The 22,009-nt window shown below is 29.6% G+C and overlaps 4 protein-coding genes across 4 annotated transcripts; 2 read left to right on the plus strand and 2 right to left on the minus strand.

Annotated features, from left to right (window-relative positions):
* Positions 1 to 577: 577 nt before the first annotated feature.
* On the minus strand, positions 578 to 1,012 carry OCT59_001253 (uncharacterized protein; the record flags this gene model as incomplete). Its single annotated transcript, XM_025332240.2, has 1 exon — positions 578 to 1,012. The coding sequence occupies one exon, from the start codon at positions 1,010 to 1,012 to the stop codon at positions 578 to 580; it is 435 nt and encodes a 144-aa protein (XP_025174929.1).
* Positions 1,013 to 3,348: 2,336 nt separating this feature from the next.
* Positions 3,349 to 3,669, plus strand: OCT59_001254 (uncharacterized protein; the record flags this gene model as incomplete). The annotated part of the gene is made up of 1 exon (XM_066139428.1): positions 3,349 to 3,669. One exon carries the CDS (start codon positions 3,349 to 3,351, stop codon positions 3,667 to 3,669), a length of 321 nt encoding a protein of 106 aa, XP_065988832.1.
* Positions 3,670 to 8,806: 5,137 nt separating this feature from the next.
* On the plus strand, positions 8,807 to 10,017 carry OCT59_001255 (uncharacterized protein; the record flags this gene model as incomplete). Its single annotated transcript, XM_025309403.2, has 3 exons — positions 8,807 to 9,041; positions 9,121 to 9,869; positions 9,937 to 10,017. 3 exons carry the CDS (start codon positions 8,807 to 8,809, stop codon positions 10,015 to 10,017), a joined length of 1,065 nt encoding a protein of 354 aa, XP_025174930.2.
* A 7,386-nt stretch (positions 10,018 to 17,403) lies between these two features.
* On the minus strand, positions 17,404 to 19,310 carry OCT59_001256 (uncharacterized protein). The gene is made up of 4 exons (XM_025318944.2): positions 18,999 to 19,310; positions 18,642 to 18,918; positions 18,480 to 18,549; positions 17,404 to 18,407 (listed from the first exon to the last, which is right to left on the minus strand). Exons 1-4 carry the CDS (start codon positions 19,208 to 19,210, stop codon positions 18,079 to 18,081), a joined length of 888 nt encoding a protein of 295 aa, XP_025174931.1. The 5' UTR covers positions 19,211 to 19,310; the 3' UTR covers positions 17,404 to 18,078.
* Positions 19,311 to 22,009: the final 2,699 nt, after the last annotated feature.

The raw sequence follows: 22,009 nt of genomic DNA on the forward strand, positions 1-22,009 counted from the left end.
CAAATTTCTACAATAAAACATTTGTCATTATCCTGATTAAAAGAAATAAACTTAATTGGAATGGGGCTATATTTTAATTTTGGCGTTGGATCAAAACTCAAAAGAATTATCATATGCAAGTTCCATTATGTTATATTTTATGAAGCGAAATTTGAAAAAAAAAAATTCAGTTGTCGATCATAGAAATTCCATGGAATTATGGAAAATGGGAAAGTAGAAACACGTGATATATAACCACTATTTTAATAACGGTTAGTAGATTAATAAATTTTATCGATTATAAATGTAATCTATTCATAATGCACTCATTATTAGACTGTGAATGCTGCCGAGGCTCTTAAAAACGATGATGTTCCAAATGTCACGTTCATATTGATTTCAAAAGTAAGATTTAATGTTTATTATCACGTAATGGTCCACATTTATTTAATTTGTCAACCTTAAAAGAAAGGTAATTATAAGAAAAAAAATAACTTTCATGATATACAATATAAATTATAAATAATACAAAAGTAAAACAAAAAATTATAGTAAAATTATTCAATTATTATTAATTTTATGTAGATTAAAACTATTGCTAATTTCCTTCAATGATAGTACTTCCAATCTCTTCATCTTGTAGCTTAATAATGAACTCTTTACCATCTAGTCCATCACAAAAAAATTCTTCAAAAATTGCTGGATCCGGTGCTGTCGCCCCATTAGAGATTTTTAGGTTTTTTCTCATGGTATCCGAAACATCCTTACCGCCAATTATGAAAAAATAATCTTCTGGATCCGTTGAATCAAATCCTTCAAAAAATTGTAATATTGCTTCGCAGGCCTGTCTGGGAACTCGAACGAATAAGACCTCTCCTACAGCTTTATTAGCATCAGTGAAATTTGCGCGAGCGACAGTTTCTTCCTGTCGAACCTGAAGGTTAGGGGAAAAAGTGGATGGAAGTGAAGCAACAAGAGCAACAAAGAAGAGAAGAGCCAAAAAGGCAAATGTAGAAGTCTTTTGAGTAAACATAATGTATTTAATTATAGATTGTTTTTAATTTCTATAAGCTTTTGTGAAAAATTTTTTTAGATAATATTTTTTTTTTCTTAGCGTTGAAAGGAAAATTCCATCCTTTTTAAACTGCACCTTTACGTCTGATAAAATAATTCTGCATTATAGAAGCACTACTCGACGAAGCAAAGACAATTTAATGGTTCTCAAATAAATTAAATTACCTTTTTAAATAAATTCTTTATTCAGGAGTACAATTACCCCATAAGATATGCACTATTACGGATTATTTAACAAAAAACTTTTTTTCCGTAGTCACAATTGGCGCATACTTGCATGTAAATCATTATTTAATTGAACGGTTTACATGCAGAACAAATATATTTGATATATTGTCCTGAATGCATGGTCAACAGAAACAATAAAAATACGTTTTAAAACCAATAATGAAGCAAAAACAATTTAAATTAACAATTTTCTTTTTAGTGCATCAAGATTTGAAGTGATGCACTATTACAGATTTTTGATTTTTTGTGGAACATTGATTTTTTTTCTGAAAGTTTTCATGCAGAAAAAAATGCATCAATTATAAAGGAAATTCCTTATAAGGCAAATTTTAATAAAATAAAAAAAAATCGATCAACAAATTTGTGTTATTTGATTTATCTAGTGAAGCACTTTGGGGATTATTGACAATTTCAAATTAAGAGGTGCACGACTTCTTTTGTCAATTCATTTGTTAACTAATAAAAGAAAAATTTAAAAGGAATTATTCTAAAATAGATGACAAAAATTTTTTTTTGTATCACAGAGCGGGTCTGTAATGTCATCAAAACCGTATCAAGTATCAACCATACCTATTCCTTCAACTCATATCTCTAATTCTTCAGATGATTCCTCTGTAATCAGTCCAGTCAATTCACCCAAAGCTGAGGTGAATATACCATCAAAATGTGTCAAAGGACTAATCCAGATAAAATGAAATGTCTTTATCAATATGCCATTAAACGTGGAGAGAAGAATCCTGAGAAATTTTCGATCATTACTGGAGCTGAGAAAAATAAGTGGGACAATGAGTGCTTCCGCAATGTCTTGGAGAAAGATATGCGTTTCTATCGTGGTGCAGTAGAGACATTATAAATTCCTAATAGATCGTGATATGTTGATCAGTGAAGAGTTATTACATCGTAGTATTCTAAAGAGCCGTTTAAACACTGCATGGCTCGATAATCTTATGAAAGAATGGGAAAAAACTCTCACTCAATTTATTCAAATTTTCGCACAGGTCTGAGATAACCCGGTCATGTGAGATCGATCACCTGAAATGCGCAGAAGATATTTGGTAAAATTATTGCTGAAAGAATGAGGGCATGCAAACCGCATATATATTCATATTATTTTTTTTTCTAAATTCGATTTGTATTTATTTTTGTGTATTATATCTCCAGTTACGCTATTATCATATCAATCAATATCGCATGATGGGGTAATGGAAATGTGTATGCTGATCCAAAGGGGATTAACGCAATGATGAAATGCAGTGTGTAATTGTTAGTGAAGATTCAAGGATTGCTTTCTCCTGCGGAATTTTTACAAGTGTTATAAAACAGGACGGTATCTTTTTTTTCAAATCTAAGTGAAGCTAGGCAGTATGGACAAATTTCAGACCACTCTAGCGCTAAATATCCTCAGCATAAGTAGTAGTATTCGTGCTTCTGCATTCGTATTCTAGAGATGAAACCGTGCATTTTATGTAAAGAAAAGTTCATTTCACATCCGGATGAGCCAATTAAAGAATTTACCATGGCCACTTGTGGCTGTCTTTATCACTAAAAGTGCCTTGAAGAATATCTTTTCATTTCTTTTGAATATAGCTAAAAATAGAGCCAATCTCACATATCCAAATTGGAACTGTAAAGTCAGAGATATCGAAACTCTAATTTCTCCCGATCTTTTTAAAGAAATGAATAAAACTACAACCTCAACTAAGGAGGACACTGTCACTAAATAAGTAGACTCAGAAAACTAAACTCCCGTGGGTGGGATGCTGATATAGTCATATAGTGCTCATGAATGAACTAGGATTATTAGGTGAAGAGGAGCAAAGTTTGTCCAAGATTATTACTAAGGTATCAAGTGCTATTGAGATCATTAAAGAAACTTGAAAATTTTGAAAATGTGGATAACTCGAAAATCTAACGCCCTATATGTGAGAATTGAGAAATGAAGAAATTATCATGGAATTCCCACCGAAGCCAACCGTTTTTTACTCTGCAAGCATATTGCGCATTATAGTTGCATCAATAATCCATGAAAGCTGTATCCTATATGTCTATTAACTGATATGGAGATTGATGATTTGGAAATTTCGACACACAGAAAAACGCTCTAGAAAGTTAGACGCATCTACTAAAAAATCCTCTAACAAGAAAGTGAAAAAAGCTGATGGAAAAAAGGTGTTGAGTATTCTGAAAAAACTTATTAATATTCCCGATAGTGGTAGTAGTTTGGAAGAAACAAGTGAAAGTGCAAGTAACTTTTTGCAACTTTCTGAAAGGATTGATAATGCTGAAACTAAAAATGAAGATGCATCTCAAGGTCTTATTTACAGCTATTTTGATTTTAGGAAATCTGTATATAAACGATACAAGGAGTTAAAACCCAGCCCATATTAGATCTATTTTAACGCAGAAGGTTTGATGAGCTCTGACAAGTTTGTCCAGTCTCGGCCATCATTTTTAGGAAAATATGGTAACTTTTTTCTTTTGAAGCATTTGGCTAAAACATTTTAATAAAGTTCGCCTAACAATTCAGACTTATATTTTTATTATCTTCGTGAAGGTGTATTAGTGTATGTAATGTATTTGGAATATGTAATAAATTTTCCTGATAATCGCAAAGTACTGGGCCATAAATTATCACTTTACAATTCATTCATTCTTCTGCACAATTTTGATGAGCCTGGACAAGTTTGTCCAGACTCTACCATCAAAAAAATAGAGCAATAGCAGGTATTTCTTGCACGTGAATTTCAAAGCATGTATATCTGCTCATATCGGGCTCTATAATTTGTACTTTTTGCCAAATATCACTGAAAATAATTGATAATCTTGAAGGTACTGTGTCGTTTCATCTGCACAATTTTGATGAGCCTGGACAAGCTTGTCCAGACTCTACCATCAGAAAAATAGTGCAAATAGCGGGTATTTCTTGCACGTGAATTTTTATTCGTAATAATTTTCCCAAAATCTGTTAGATCAAAGGCTATCCGGCTAAAGGAAAAATCTGAAATTTGATTAGCCAATCATCTCGTAATTTAAGAAACAATTTGGCGTCATGATAGTACCAGGAAGTGTCATAGAACTGGCAGGGAGCTGGAATGACACAATAATGTCATAATACCTGTTAATCACGAGAGATCCACATACTGTATGTATGTAAATATAGCAGCTTGAAATCGAATAAAAAATGAAGCTGATATTTTTATTATAATATATTGATAAAGAATCGCTAGAATTCACTGAAATTTCTATAAATCATTTAAATCACTATAAAGTATTAAAAATACTATTATAATTCGATATTTTATTGATTAAACACTTGTAAAAGATGGATTTAGATAGTAATGCCTACTTTAAGCTTTCTTTACCTAATCGGGATGAAAATTATAAAAGAATAATAAAAGCATTAACCCTTTTAAAACATAATATGATGACGAAACACCAGGAATGTGGTGCTCTCGTGTTCGTGGTCTATTAGAAGAATACTTGAAGAGAATCCAAGAATCTTTTCTAAGAATGGATATATTGAAAATGTGTGCAAAATTTTAAATTTATGAAGAAGGGTAAGGGGTTTCATCCTTCTGAAATAGAAACAAATTATATATATTGCACTGTATATGACTCCCTAGTATTCGTTCCTGAAAAGCATATAGCTCGCTTTCACTATGCAGATAATCACTTGAAAAGATGCATTACTAAAAATACTATTCAAATGAACACGTAAAAAGAGAAGAAATTCTTCAATCTAAGGTTGTGGGCGAAACCTAGCAGTTTAGACAATTGTTGAAATCGAAACTGTTTAAACTGTTTTGTCAAAAAGTTAAAAAATGCAAAATTGCGAAAGGTTTAGCAAATGTCAAAACTCAAAACTTTATAAAGTTTAGACATATTTATTTATATTATATGATTTAATATAGTAGTTTAGTAAATAGAATTTAAATTAAAAAAAAACATAAAAAATTAAAATATAAATAAAAATACTTTATAATTATTTACTTGTTTAAACAGTAAAAAAAAATAAAAATGAGTTAGCTTTGGCACCTAATTATTTCAACAGCGCTGTTTTCTCGAAGGATTTCTTCGGAAATTTGCCAATAGAGGCGGGAGCAATTCTTTTTTTTTTTAATAATTTCATCAATAATGTATTCAATGTTTTCCTTTAAATGATCTGCCAAGTAAAAGAAAATTGATCAAAAATAAATATTTTCTAATATGTGTAAATCAACTTTGAAATTACTAAAGCTCGTTATACAAAATAAAGTTGCCATTTGCCAATAGTACCCATGAAGTAACATTCATTTTTACACAATAAATAATAATTGATTTTGATCTATCAAACATCGAATACTTTTAATTCAACGCATGGTTTTTTTTTAAAAAAAATTATTATAAAATATCAATGTTTGGATTTCGTAAATAAAAAAAAAATTATTTCGTTCCTATATTATTATAAAAATCATTTCGATTTTAATAATATTATGTATTTAACGCTCCCATAACTCAAAATCTTTAATTACCTCCCATAAGAAAAATTGATTATATATTGATTATTTATCAACAAAGTCTCTTCAAGGATTTCTTCTAGCCCACTATGTAATTCTATATGTGAAGACGAAGATATTTGACTCTACGAAGCCCTATTTCCACGACATATAGGCAGTGATGTTCATTGGAAGTTTCCAATCCTTTAATAATTCTCATGTTGAAGTAATATTGGAATTGGAAGATTTGGAAGTCCAAATATGGCTTCCAACATCACTGCCCATAGGTGAATGGATGAGGCTCTAAGTAATGAATAAAATCTTCAAATATTAATATTTCTACGGATAAATTGTCATTACGTAATATTATTATCTAAAATCAAAAGTAATACATCCAAAAAATATTATTAAAAAAAAAAGAAATTGAATCGATAAATTGTTATAATGTAACTAACTGTAAAGGACTATCAGTAGTAAGTTGTATATAGTTCATAAAATCTAATCACATGGTGAGTAACTAACTTTTCATCAGGGTCGCCTTCTATTGTTCCTATAAGGGCTCTTTTATTTTGCTAAAAATACTAAGACAAAGAAGCGGACACCAGCTGGATAACGGGTGATGGACGTTCTCTTCAATTTTGAATGTCCTCTCATATTCTTCTTTCACTTCCGAGTTCCGAGGGAGCGCCACTGTAAATACTGTTAGAAGTAAAATGAAATAAAATTCTTATTTGTAGATTCCACATTTGATGTCTGAATCTCTTAAGTACGTGAACGGACAAAGCTCCTCTCCGTATAAGTTGCAGAATTTCTGAATATAAAGCATGATTGTAATAATGTTGATAATAAAGGTAGTAAAGTTATAGCTCTTTAATATCTTTTTAAAGGCGTTTCAATGAGCTAATTGTTGAGCACTTATTTCTAAAAGTTTCTCTGTCACATTTGAAGAGGAAAACACTATACTAAAGGAGAGTGGAAAAACATAAAAATTATTGAGTTACTGCAAATTTTTTTTAGGAGGGATTGCATAATTACCATCTGTCGTATTTTGCACGTGATCTAACATGTAGATCTTCACACAACATGCCTTATCACAATTTAGTACAATTGAATCATTGCACTTAGTAGTTGTTATTTTTTATAACTAAAACTTGTTATAGAATTATAGAATAATATTGCAATGGCGCGAACTGCGCCTTCGCGTAAATTTTAACCGGGACCCAAATCAGTAAATAATTTCTAGATTTGATTCATCAACGGATATTACACATATTTGTTTCCATCATTGAAATTAAACTAAGCGAATATGTATTTTTTACAGTAATTTATTATTAAGGACCTCAATACGCAAATTAAATTTATTAAGTTCACAATTAAAATTCCTTTGTTTGATCATGCACGTAATTATTTTAAATAAACTCAAATTTTATTTATCACGTATTTAAAACAAATATGTAAGTAATTTGATACATTATTATCGGACTTTCGGGAATCAAATCAACAATTAAAATTTCTTTTCTATCCATGCAAACACATATATGGTTAAAAATATTTTTTTTTAGATCCGTCGATTTTAAGCCAATAGAATATAGGTCGTTTCGGAACTCGGATTATAGGAAAAATTCCTATTGTTCGACTATCATACATACAATTTTTTTTTAAAAAAAATTTCTGTACTGAAAACAGATTAAAATTTATATGTTTAGTTTATTATGTTTGGTGCGTGTCCAATATAATGATTAGAATAGGGTATATTCAATTTCAATTAATTTACTGAAAATTTTTTTTTAATAAATCGTTATACGTGAATAAAATCAATAAAAATCGCAACTTTTTCATAAAAATAAGGATTTATTTATTATAATCGGATAATTTCATCCTCCTTTATTCTATAAACCATAATTTCAAATTTCAAAAATCAAAATCAAAATTAATTCATAGTATCTTCGTAAAATAAAGTGATCGGTCGTATTTCTTACCCGAAACTATTATTGTTTATTGTCCTCCTTAATGCTTCAATTCGGACAGAAATCGTCCTTCACATGTACGCTGCGGAATGCAACCAATTACGTTACAACGTTTAATAACTCTTTTCTCCGACTTCCCCGATTGTGAACTATACATTTTAAGTTATAGAAAATAATATGTGAAACAAAAAATCTTTCAATTCTTGAATTTTTATAGAACTAAATTTGGAGAATAAATCATGATGATATTTGTTTCATATAATAAAAAAATAACGAGGTATTATACATTATTTATTTATATTATATATTTAAAAAAGAAGTTGAAATTTTTTTTCGATTACTTTAAAAGATTATACAACAAAGAAAAAATCATTCATTGATTACTCGAAAAGTTGGGTTAAAGAAAGTTATATTATAATCCCAAAAAAAGAATGTACGAAAGTAATTCATATTTGTACTACTATTTGCTTGAATAAAAAAGTCGTGCACTTTTTTAACTTTAGTATTCTTTTTTTTATTCGAAGGTTTTGTCAAATCGGATAAATTATTTGCCGTGCGTTGTGTTAGTTGAGGCAAACTAATGGCTTTGATCCACATGTTGTGTTCCAGAAGCTCCCATAGCAGATAAAGTTTGATTCTTCCCCTACATAATAATAATTTTATAAACCTTTATTAGTTAAATAATGTGATTATTGTTAAGAATTTAACCGAATTTTTCAAACTTATTATTCGGGTATTCTTAATTCGGATACAATTAATTGACTCATTAAGCTATGAATATATTACGTCATCTATATGTAAAATAATGAATGGTGGGTATAAGAAAGAATATTATAATAAACTTTTGTAAAATAATGATATTATAATAGATACGGCTGAAAAAACATTTTTAAGGAGATCACTTTATATAATTGTTTCAAAATGGAAAAAATGGAAAAGATATACATGATTTATTCTTATACGAAAGGGTAACCATTTTGGATCAAAAAAAGTAACAAATTAAACGTTGCACTTGTTACAGACAAATAATATTTATAAGGTTATCATTTCGCCTTTCCTTTCGTTCATTTTCATAAAAAAAAAATGACTGACAAAAATCCCTTATCAGACTTATTACAAAACTTAATCGACATTTTAAAAAACGAAGAATTTTATAATAACATTACCGTCGAAGTTGGTGATGGTTCAAATATAAAAACGGTTCGCGTTCACAATAGTAGTCCAAATATTGAATTAATCCTTAATAAAGAAATTAGGTCAAATCAACTTCAAAAAGACCAATTTGAAGAAAGATTCACTATTATGTTAATGACTTCAGGTATTTTTTGACTTAATTCGTACTTTATCGATCTTATTTAGTACTACACAATTACTAACTCCAGTAATATCATCTATAGCAGATCCTCAAAGTCCAGATCATCCATCCAGTGAACGTATAGACCTAGGTGCACTTCAAATGCAAGCTCTAAATATACCTAGAAAAATTGAATTTTTCATCCCTTTTCACTTAGCACAATGTAAAATTAAAGCGTTATTAAATAAGTTGACGTTAAAAAAATTTGATTCTATCTCAGATCAAATTATTTTCTACGCTAACAACAGAAGAGATGGATGTATGTTAAGGGAAATAGTTCGTCTTATATTTGAATCTCATGATGAATCGAATTTCTGTGCAATATATGCTCAGCTTTGCTTTAGGTTGATGGAAAGAGTCGATCATAAAATAATTGCCATCAAAAAATTCAGGAATAAGTTTCTTCAAGGCGGTACATTATTTAAAAAGTATCTTCTTGATCGGTGTGAAAAAGATTTTAAGAAAGGTTGGAAAGTTAACATGATGTCATATGAAAATTATGAAGCTATAAAGATTAGGAAGCAAGGTCTTGGTTTAATTCGTTTCATTGGCGAATTATTTAAATTAAAAATTATTGCAAAGAAAACTATGCATGAATGTATTGAGAAATTATTAAAATTGCCTGAGGAAGAAGAAATGGAAAGTTTATGTATATTAATGAATATAGTAGGAAAACAACTTGATTATATCGAATCGAACAATAATGAACAGAGAATGGAACCGTACTTTGAACGAATGAAGGAGTTATCAACATCTCCGAATTTGTCAAACCAAATAAAATTTTTGTTGATGGTAAATTTTATTGAATAATTTTTGTATTTATATTTATTATGTTATATTGTTAATATTTTTTTTTTAGGATGTCATAGATTTACGAGATAATGCTTGGAAACCTCGAGAGTCAAGAAGCGAAATATTTAAGTTGAATAGTAATGTTTAGCTATCAAGTTATTTTATTGAAATACATATAGATTTAAGAGTCACTGTGTTTCAATAGTAGTTTCTTATTTTTTTTTATAGTTATATTATAAATAAAGGAATATTTTCATAAATTTTTGTTATTCTGTTATATAATTATTAAATAAATAAATATAGTATCTTCTAGTTTTTACTAAAAATTTTCGTGATATTGTCTTAAGTATCTTTATCGAAGCATAACTTTATCATATCTAAAGTAATGAAAATTCATTAAATTAACCAACAATTCGCTTAATGTTGATATAGTATTATTTATTCTATTCCTCAATTTAATAATGGAGTTTTGATTTACGACGCAAGTCATTGCATGCGCATTTTACTATTAAACAATCCAGGGTATGATTTACCGTGCGTTTACCACTATTTCACATGTATTATAAAATCTATAATTCAATCGATTGGCAAATTCCCATAATCTTTTTTCGTTTAGTTTATAAAAATCACATGACCGAAACGCAGTATTTACTTATTACACGTATGTTGTAGATGATTAATATAATTTACATAAAAAACATCTCCTTTTACCGCTGCATAAAAAATAACAATTCTGAAGGTATGATAAAATTAAGATATAAAAAATTTGCATAATTAACTCAATAATTATAATAATTATCAATATAACATAATTAATTACGATAATTGTCAATATCGTTAATTAACATGATAATTAATTACGATAATTATCTAAAAAATAAATTCGATTAATGATTTTGCTTTAAAAACGTAATATCTTGTGTTATAGAACTATAAATCGCTTATTTTATTAATAAATTTCCAAAAAAAGAAATTCGATTAATTAAACACAAGTTATTTCTAGATATTTATATATTTGCTTTTTAAAACGTAATATCTCGTGTTATAGAACTATAAATCGCTTATTTTTATTTAATAAATTTCCAAAAAAAGAAATTCACAATCCATAAAACTTGTTATGAAACGTGACGATAAAATAATGATAAATTTCGCGAGACTACTTTGTACTACGTGAAAGAATTGCTAATCTAAAAACTATATATAATATCTAAGGTCCTTCATATGCCCAACCTAAACCCAAAGAGTAAGTTCCAGGCCAACTATCCGGAGAAGTAAGTCGTAAAATCTAAGAGCAAAGTGACCTAAGACCCCGAACTGTTCGACTATACAGAAAATCCGAGATTTTGTCCAACCAAAATCCACCCTAAGTGATAGAGTCTTGAAGCCAATTCCTAACATTTGACGTCAAAGGATTATTCTGTTGAAAATGCAAGAAGAAGGTACTTGCGCAGGAGGAAACAACAGGAGAGAAGGACCGGGAAGATGAACGAGAACGACGAGACTTCTTAATCTTCTTGGTAATGTTCTGAGAGAGTTCTCATTGAATGAAATTGGCACAACGCGGTGACCAAAGGTATTTGTAAACGTGATCTTTGAAAACGGAAAAGCGCCGAAAATAGGATACCGGTGGTTCGTTTTTGAGTAAAGACTTGGAGAGAATTGCAACCAGATCTGCCGGAATAAGCCGCGGATAAGATCATGCGCAGTAGGAGAACGAGGATGCGGGGAGGAATTCAAAGAAGAATAGTGCCAAATAGATAACGTGTCAAAGGACGCGAGTAGAGACAGATCAGAAGATTTTGTCTTCTTGTATGCGGTAATAAGTTTCTTCCTTAAGTTATGGCGGAAACATTCCAACAGGATGTAAAAGTGTGATTGAGAACGCTTTTCTGAAAGCATGAACAGCTTTACAAGTCCAAAGGTGCGTTGAAAAGTAATTTCAAACGGAAAATCCTAAGATTGTGGTCTTTGAAGTTAGTACGTGGGCCAAAATACAGGGAGTAATGAAGAAATTTCCATGTGAACTTAGAAGACGCGTTGTGCGCAAAGCGCGAAAATCTGGAGAGAGAGAAAATATAATTGATCGTAGCGCGAGGAGACAAATTTACGAAGATCGGAATCGATAAAAGTGCCGTTAAAGGTGGGTTGTGCGTTAAATCGGGATCCAGATTGGTTAAAGGTGGTGGTAAAAGGACTCGGACAAGGGATGGTCCTTAGCTAAAGTGTCAGCACGGTCGTTGAGAACGTCATCCGAATGGGCGGGAATTTTGGTGAACCTCAATTGAAGTGATTTGGAGATGCATAACTTTTGAAATACGTCCATAGGAGATAGTTCTTTAATCGGAACGTGCGTGAACAGTAGGGAGTAGAGAGGACTTTCGATGCAGAGGAAATAACAGCGGCTGCATCAGTACGTATTTCGGCGGTAGCATTAGGCGGTAAAAGTTCCAAATCTGATAACAGAGTACATAGTTCGGCTCGGAGTGAAGAGAGCCACAAAAGTGGGATAGAGGAGGAGCGATGAGATAAAATGAAACCATGTTCGTCACATTGGACCCAACCAAGGCCTATGTGACATCATCAGAATGAGGAATCCGTGAATGATCGATCCACTGGGACAGAAGGATTATGATCAATATCAGAGTCCAAAGGAATAAAATTCGCATTAAATCTATTACAAAAAGCAATGAGGGAAGAAAAAATATAATAATAAGATAATTTAATAAACAAATTAGAAGAACGCAGATGCAATTTAGCTGATAAAGTATTCAGACGAATCATCCAGAAGTTCGAAGCGCGTATCCAACATGTAGCACTATGGGCTGCTTTGATAAGGTATTTAGCTCGTTTGATCGAAGTATTGTTGAATTCGCATCCAGTACACGGCTGTAGTGACAAGGAGCTAGAGTGAGGTGCGAATGTGTTGCTCAGGGAGTCGTTCGGTATCATAATACAATGAGAGAGGATGACTTCGGAGGAAGGAGCAGTTCGTAAAGTACGACCGATGATGAGGTCCGAAGAATTCAAATTGATTCATCAGGAGAAGGATCGAATTTTCCGGTTGACACGACAAGAGATGGTAGCAATCCATGTATTATGATTCGAGGTAGTAGTATCAACTAAGGAAGGCGAGGAGAAAGGGAGATGTTTTATCATCTATCCAGAATTCGGGACGCAGTTTATAAGAGTTTGGCGAAACGGTGACAAGGCTAAGGAGAACAGTATAATACGAAGGGGCAGACACCTTTACGCTGGACAGTTAGTAAAGATTTCAAATCGTTCCAGGAGAGAAGATAAGATATAAACCATTTTCAGAGACGATTTGGGAGAGAAAGTAAACCTGATGTAAAGCTAAAGAATTAAAATGCTTGGAGGGGTTCGGCAAAAGACGAATTAACGGGAATTGACCATTCAAGGATACGAGATTCAGAATCGGGGAGGGTGAGAGGGGAATCATTCAAAAAATCTCTGAAGTCGTATAAAAGGATTGATCAAAAGAGATTGAAAGAGTTCTTTGATTCCATAACCATGGATGGAGAGGAAACGAACGAGGCATATTGGTATGATGCCTGAAATAGCGTCGTAATCCTAATTGAAGGTTGTGACTATGTTCTGGAGAGATATATGTTGTCTGTGCTCGAAATTCGACAAGAGAAGATGTACTACGTGAAAGAATATGTGACTTATGATTGTAAATATCTGAAAATTTTCAAGATTTGGTTTTTTTTCTGTGGATTATAGTCAAATCATTTCTTAAGAGATATTTTTTTCGCTCCTTTTGCACCACTTAGACGTAAGAAAACGATCTTTAGTTTGAATGTTCCAAACTGATTTGAGTTTGATCTTTCCTACAAATTTCTTTCAAAAACATTACACTGTAAGCTTACTATGTTCAAAATGATTCTGTTCTTTAACATAAAAGTAGGTTCTATCTAACTCTATCAAAATTTGTTTCTTTGTTTATTTTTATTTTCAGGTGAAAAGGAAGTTCAATACGGCATATTAAGCTCAATTTTGTAATGTCCGGTGAAGAAAAGAAAATGTATTCACGATAACAGTGCCTGAAGAATATAACATGAACGAACTATAACACGAATTTAGAGAAAGTGTTTCACCACGTCTGGATCGCATCGTGTTTATTCAAGTAAATCCTTACAAGTTCCAATTCGGCTTAAGAGTTCCGAACAAAATTTACAATTACTGGGCTCTTTACAACGAATTGCCTTTATGGAGCAAGAAATACATTGCAATTTTTGGTATAACTATACTACAGAATTTACAGTATATGGAATATAGTGCGAGATGTAATTACGTTAACAGATTTAAAAATTTTATTTCAGTTTACCGACCTTAATAATGTTAAACACCGACAACTGGAAATAAAAAAATTTTGAACGAAGGGAAGATAATAACATTGTAGAAAGTGATGGAGATCTAGCATACATAGTATGGAGAGATAAATATAATTTATATTATTAACAATAGGTAATTTAACTATTTTCTGTAAATTCATGAGAAATAATAAATACGTATAAATTTAATTTTTTTTTTTATTTAGGAGAAAAAAAAAATTGCGAATTTACAATTGAACGAAATAACATGTCCATGCACTGAAGAAAAACAACATAACATTTATCAGAAACTTAAACTACATAGTTCTATTTGAAAGCTATCAAAATATATTTCAACTGTTCGCTAAAGATGGATGACATCGGACTCCAAGAACTAGAAGCAGTAATCTATATAGTGTTTATACTGGTACTGTAAGGATCATTGGTGTACTGACAAATTTTCCTTAAGGTTGACGATTGTATATGTAATATATTTCAACTATAATAATTTTAATTCAATGTTATAATTTCTTATCATCAAATTAATTTGATTCATTTAATTCGTGTTGCATCATCAATTGAGCGATTGCGGAACTATCATTAAACTCAACATCATATTTTGGAATATCTTTATATGAGGATTAAGTAAATAGCTTGTGGGTGAGTAGTTGGTGGGTTATTTCCAACAGATGAAAGCTTCATTGAATTCTTTTACTGTTCCATGATTATTATCTTCCCCCATTGCATTGAACAAAAAAAATTGCAGTTTTATATTCGTTATCCTTTTCCAATTGCATTTTAATTTCATGATCTCCCGTAATTACTGCATTCTGCTAATAGGTATTGAAAAGGAGTAAGTCGTAGTGTTACGTGAGCTTCTTTAAGATGTAAATATTTATAATGTGGGAGTTGTATAATAGATCGAGGGTTTGAATTCCAATTGATTTTTCAATTTTAATAATTCGATTTAGACGGATTTTTATTATTAACCGATGATGTTGATGGTGGATTGAGCGATAGATGCTTGCATTGATAAATTTGAAAATAATTTTTTCGATAAAAAATAATATTTTTTTTTGTGGATTATTTTTTTTAAAAAAAAAGAAGTAAAAAAAAAATTATTAGAATTATTGATATGCGATTAAAAAAAATACAGACTAAATTAAAAAAAATTGATTATTAAAAAATTCAAATTGTAAATTTTACAGTAATTTTGTGGATTTTACGAATTCAAAAAATTCTGTCTATTTTTATTATTATGATTATTTATTATATTTGTTCTATATAAATTGGTATATGATACACATAATAATGAAATTATTGGATATTTATAGAAAGATGGTGCCACTTTTATACCATGAATTTTATTATTATTATCAAGCATAATTGAATAAGAATCGATATATTTTATATATCTGACATAAAAATCGATTATTTCGTCCTAAATTTTACAAAACAATTTGAATGATATGTATATTATTTGCATAACATAAATTTATTCTTTGAAATACATAGGATTTTCAGTGTCAATTTATTTGATGAGGAGATAAGGAAGATTTATTCCTTTATAATTTTAGTGTACAAGGAACATGTGAATATGCTAAAAGAAATGTATCACACGGAGTACCAGCAGACAAAAATAAAAATCGTATAATTTGAGCTCGATTTATTTTTTCATAGACTTAAAAATTTTTTGGTAAAATGAACCTTTAAGACGTGCAGATTACATTCCACAAATTCACAATTGTTTAATTAATAACGAATTAAACCACCGACATTATTTTAACCCCTAAATTATTCATTTCCTCTTCTCATCAACATAACCCCAAAATTGATGAATATACCAAAATTGACATTAATAACCTGCCAGATATGAAGATATGAAACAAAAAAAAAAAATATTAATTATTATTTATTACAAATGTGTCACGTCAACGATTCCCGTCTAATATGTTCTGAACTTTAAACGAAGTATTCTCAGATTAGTATTTGTTGATATGCTGGAAATTTATTCACCCGTGTGAAACCTGAAGTGGTTTGTACCAACTATGCAATTTGCATCATTTGTATTGTTTTTACAGCATATATTTTGTGGATAATTATTTATTATTAATTTTAAATTAATTTATTCATTGGGATATTTTTTGTATCAGTTTTATTAATCAAGAAATTCATTCAAAACTTGTTTTGGTGAAGTATCATTTTTTAAATTGTTAGTATTATATATCAGATAATACGAACATATTATTTATTACACATCATCCCTTTTTTGTTTCTTTTGTTATAAAGTTCTAATTTGAAAATTAAAGGGCTAGAATTTTAATTCGAATAAATGATTCCATTTGATACATGACTGAAAATGGTCTAATTGTTTTAAATAAAGTTCTTGACCGACTGATTTATCGATCGTTAAAAAATTGGATTTGTGTTATATTTGAAAAAACCTTATTCTTGAATTACTGTAACTTGTTAAAAAAGTGGCTTTTCTGCTTCTGGTAAAAAGTGACCATATGACTCATGTAAACATCCGAGATTCCCCCATTTTCAATACAATTTTTAAAAGATTCGAAATTTCGAATACGTGTACTTTGAAAATAAAATGTTTAGCTCCTGGGTCCTAGTTTTTATTTGTAGGTCAAACAATCAAAACAATCAGATTATAAAATGGTTATTACGGATAGAGGAATTTACGCGATTGGTGAATAAATTATTGAATATTATTGATATTTATTAAAATGTACATTTTTGGTATTTCTTTTAATCCTTTACTCCAAAAGAGTATTGATCAATAAAAGCTTAACCTAAATTTAATTGGGTATTTTGGGGATGAAAAAAATGAAATTTTTTTTAATTTTTAAACTAGTTTAAAATTAATATTATGTAAATCGATGATATTTTATTTTTTTTGGCTTCTAGCCATTAACGTCTATGTCCCAGGCCTGATGGGAAAAAAAAATCTTTACCCCAATTTCAAACCTTTCAAATTCTATACATGTTTTCTTATCAAAATTACTTATCTTGGAAACAATTACAATAACTAGGGTTACTGTACATACTGTACAACATTCGTTATCATCAGTGTTTATCATTATCACATTTTACGCGCTACAACCACAAGTCCACAAAGTCCACAAAAAAAATTTCACGTGATCTACATGTCATTTGACTAGTTTTATACACAAAAAATTTTTTCTTTTTTTATTTATACAATAATACAATAAAAAGGATAAAGAAAGTGCGGATCGGGTAGGTCCATCATTTATTTATTAATTATTTTGATTTCATATATTCTTTATGAATTTTACACAATATTTCATGTACAATTTATTCTTTAATTTAATTAATCAAATTAAATCCCTACTTCTTCCTTAATCGATAATTTCGATTTTCAGAAATGTGCGTAAAAACGAAATTGTGATAAATAAATAATTTGATCATCGTTTACTGATCGCAATTGAAAAAATTAATCCTCCAATTTCGAAAATAAGACATTCGATTATTTGTTCTTGTATAGAATAAGATCATATTTAAAAAAACATCGTTAGAATTTACAATATAATCTTTTTATCTCACGGTTCGTGTAATATTTTTCCTTTGATGTCTCACGAATCTTACATAAATTCAAAGTATTCATAAAATACATTGTATGTCGTATCGTTTCGTGAATATGTTGTGATCGCCCTCAACAACATCTTTACATGTCCGTAATGTCCGTGAATACACCCTCAAACAATATGATGTCTTTATATTTTGAATATAATTATTTTATATATTATTATTATTATTAAATGTAATATATAAGACATCCGTAATTAATTGCTACCCTATCCCTAAAATTTATATGATATATTTTACTTCTACTATAAAAAAAAAGGATCTCACATTTTTAAAGCTAAATATCTTCGATAATAAAAATAAGCATTATTATCCTCTTCATTATCTCTGACTTCTTTTTCAATTTCTCCAACTAAATTATCATATTCTTCATTCGTTAAGTTCATAATTGAAATTAAATTATCAGCCATCGATTTTACAGTATTCATTATATATTCGGCAGAAAGTTCCCCGATAAACCCATTAGATTTACCAATCGGAATTTTTAATTTTTGTTCCATAACATCTTTTAATTGATTTGTACTTTTAAGACATTCTTCAAATCGATATGGAATTTCATAATCAATACTTTGAGTTTCAAGCCAAGGCTTCACTATTAAACATAAAATTTAATAATTAAATTGAATGTTAAAGAAAGAGTCGTCATGTTAAATATTTTACTTACATCCATCAACATTCCAACGCAGCAATGCTTTGCCTCTATTATGGCCTTCGGTAATTTCTTCCTCAACAAACTAAAAAAGAATTTTTTTTTTCATTAAATATTTGGATTTATTTGATAAAAAATCGGATTAAAAAATATATATATATTTATTTATTAAATTACCTCAATGTATCCTCCAGGTTTGAGAACTCGCAATAATTCTTTAATTACAATCGATTCGAAATTGGGTTTACGGAAGGTAAACATTATATTTCTAGCAAACACATAATCAAATTCCGCATCTTTGAATGGAAGAGTATCGGTAAGAACATTTGATACTATAAACTCAACATTTTTGGGTGAAACTGATCCGGGGAAGGATGCTGTTGGATTAATTCCATAAAATTTTGATGATGGAAATTCCGTTGCCATTTCTAACGTCCAATAACCTGAACCGCATCTAAAAGAATATGGTAAATAATATTTAAATAAATTTTATTTTATATTGATTCTATACTTTTTTTAAAAAAAAGTATTTACCCAAAATCAAGAACTTTAGCACCAGATTTTGAACGTAATAAGTCATCAACTGGGGCACCGAAATTACCATTCCAAGCTTGTCTTAACATGAGATGTGCGCAATATAATTGGTCACTTCTATACCCTTCTTTTCTGATATCTATTATACCTACTACGGGTACTTCTTCTTCTTCATATTCATCTTCATCTTCAATGTGAGATGATTCATCCATGCTTATAAATTTTTTAAAATATTTTTTAGTTTACAGAGAGTTCGACAGTAATTCCTTTTTTTACGAGATGATAACTTGTATTGATAACTGTATTTAGTCTGGTTACATTAAAAAAAAAATATAAGGGGTTTATATATGATTTTTCATGTGACCGAAATCTTATCGTAGATGTTTGATCAAACCTTAAACATTATCATGTCCCTACTTTAAAAGTTATTTTTTTTTATTTTTAGAAATCTCAATCCATTTATTGAATTTGGTTTCATTCACTTAGTTTATTTTTAGAAAACTTGCACCATCGATTGAATTTTATCACAGAAAAAGTTTAAGTTTACTACTAGTTTTACACTTTTTACTCACATTTTTTATTTTTAGAAACCTAATTAAACTTGTCTTAAAGAATTTATTTTTAGAAAACCCGTTCTAGTGAATTTGGTCTCAAAAGAAAAAGGTGAATTTTATGTATCATATGAAAAATGGTGTATTAAGTTATCCATGAACACTGGTAAATCGAATATAAATAAAGATGTCTGCTGTTTTTAATAAATCAAAAATTGGATTACAATAATGTAGTTAATTTTATCATATTGGAAAGAATGATATGATATTCATATCAAAAACCAAAAATATTGTATATTATTTACTATTCTAAAAATTGGTGGTGTGATTGGTGCCTGAAAAAGGCTTACAAATAATAAACCCTACACTTTTGGATAGTTCATTCTATTATAAGTGTTAGAATTTGATCATATAAAAACCTAATCAAATAAAAAAGTATCAATGAATATCAATATTAAATAATGAATCGCCATGGTCCAATTGAAAGATTTCGGATTTTTTAAGCATTTCTAAATATTGGAAAAGATTACTCACCTCAAATAAAAAAAAAAGATCAAGACTGTACAAATAGACCACAGCTAAGCGAACAGTTTCAATAAAAAAAGGCGAAAGCGAACGCCTATTATGTGAATAACAAGTTCGAGGAGATATTGATCTTTTAGGATAAGTATATATATAAGTTGGGGTTGATAAAAATAATCATTAGGACGTTTCATGTTGTCCTTATAAGGAAAGTTACCAAGAGGTGGTGATGATGCGCGGTAGTAATAAGGAATTCACGGTAACGAGGATATTCTCCTTCTCTAAATCAGGTTCTCAATGGTAATCATAATATGGAGCACGCATTCTATCCGCTTTTCTACCATATTCATAATACGGAACACGCATATGTGGATGGGATTCTTCATAATAACTTATCGGATTATCATGCGGTCGTGTTCGTTCACGATCCCTTTCTATTATTCTTCTCTTTAACGATTATACCTTTCTTTCGATTTACTATTTAAAAATTTCTTTCTCTAACTGTATACGAGTTCTATCTTTAATTCGTATTCTGTCAAATAATTGTACCCTCTCGTAATTAAAATCTCGATTTCTATATCGCATTCGACACTATTATTAAAATAACCCTGCTGAGGAATCGATTAATGGAATGCCATGAAAGAGGAATTTCATGATGATGAGATGATGATAATGTAAAGATTTTATTGAGCAATAGCTGCTGGACGATTTGGAGCTGAAACCAAAAATAGGATTTGGTGGTGGTGTGGGCGGAGTTGTAACCGTATTGTTACTCCTCCAACGGTCGTAAATAATACGGACCTTCGTTATGAATGTTATTAAATTGATTGTAATTTTACTCCCGTTTTTTGTTTTTCAGAATATCTAGAATTCTTATCGTATGGATCTAGAACATTCCTTTCTGTTGGATCTGATTTATATACAAGTGCAAGTTCATGAGACTTCATTTTGATCTACTATATCATGTTTTTCGTCCTGTGACTGTGTTGTGACTTTAACCATAGCGTTCAAATTCACGATCATCGTTAGAAGTTTGTTAAGTTTGTTGAACCGGTTCTTTTTTTGGAGTGATAGATTGTAAGTTCTGTTATGTTATTCAGCTGAAAGTATTTCTTTTCTATCTTCGATATTTATTTCATCCATCCTTAATTTTTACATATTTATAAAGTTTCTATTCAAGATTTTAAATTATTATTTGAATTTCATAAAATAAATCAAAAATCAAATAACTGTAGATTATGATCATTGATCATCATCAGTTCATCAAATGAAAAAAAAAATTCTTTATTACTTTATGAATTATATAAAAATTGTATAATCACCTGTATTTCAATCATTGGACTTTACCATAGACAAGAAACAGAGTCTTCTACGAACAATAACAGAAAGTTTATGAAACATATATGTCACATTGACCTTTTATTACATACCTTTCACTTTTTAATTTAACAGAGAGGTTATACAAAATTTAAATTTACTATTTATGACGTTTATTAAAATCGTTCGAGAATATTAAATATTTGGTGGGGAAGGTTTTCCTTATTAAATAAAGCTGGAGAGGTGATAACTAAAACAATTTATGTTCGTCAAGATGAATATGACAATGATGATGATGTCCTATATTCAAATCGAATATTTACAAGATGGTCAAAGGTATTTATTTTTATTAATTTGATCAATTTATTAATTAGAAAATGAATTCTAACGTGTTTTATTAAAAATGGCTTCAGACTCATACACTATGATTTGACATTTCTATTTACACTGTCAAGCAATCAGTAATCTAGAGGTCTGATCTTTGTAATCAAGACAACAGTAAATCTATAAAGAAAGAGATGTAAAGAAATCTATGATAGGTACGTATTTAATTGTTGATATTATCAAAATATTATCATGTTAATTCGCTTTTAAATACCCTACAATTTCTAATTTATATAG

Source organism: Rhizophagus irregularis, chromosome 1 (assembly GCF_026210795.1).
Source record: "Rhizophagus irregularis chromosome 1, complete sequence".
Classification (NCBI taxonomy): Eukaryota; Fungi; Glomeromycota; class Glomeromycetes; order Glomerales; family Glomeraceae; genus Rhizophagus; species Rhizophagus irregularis.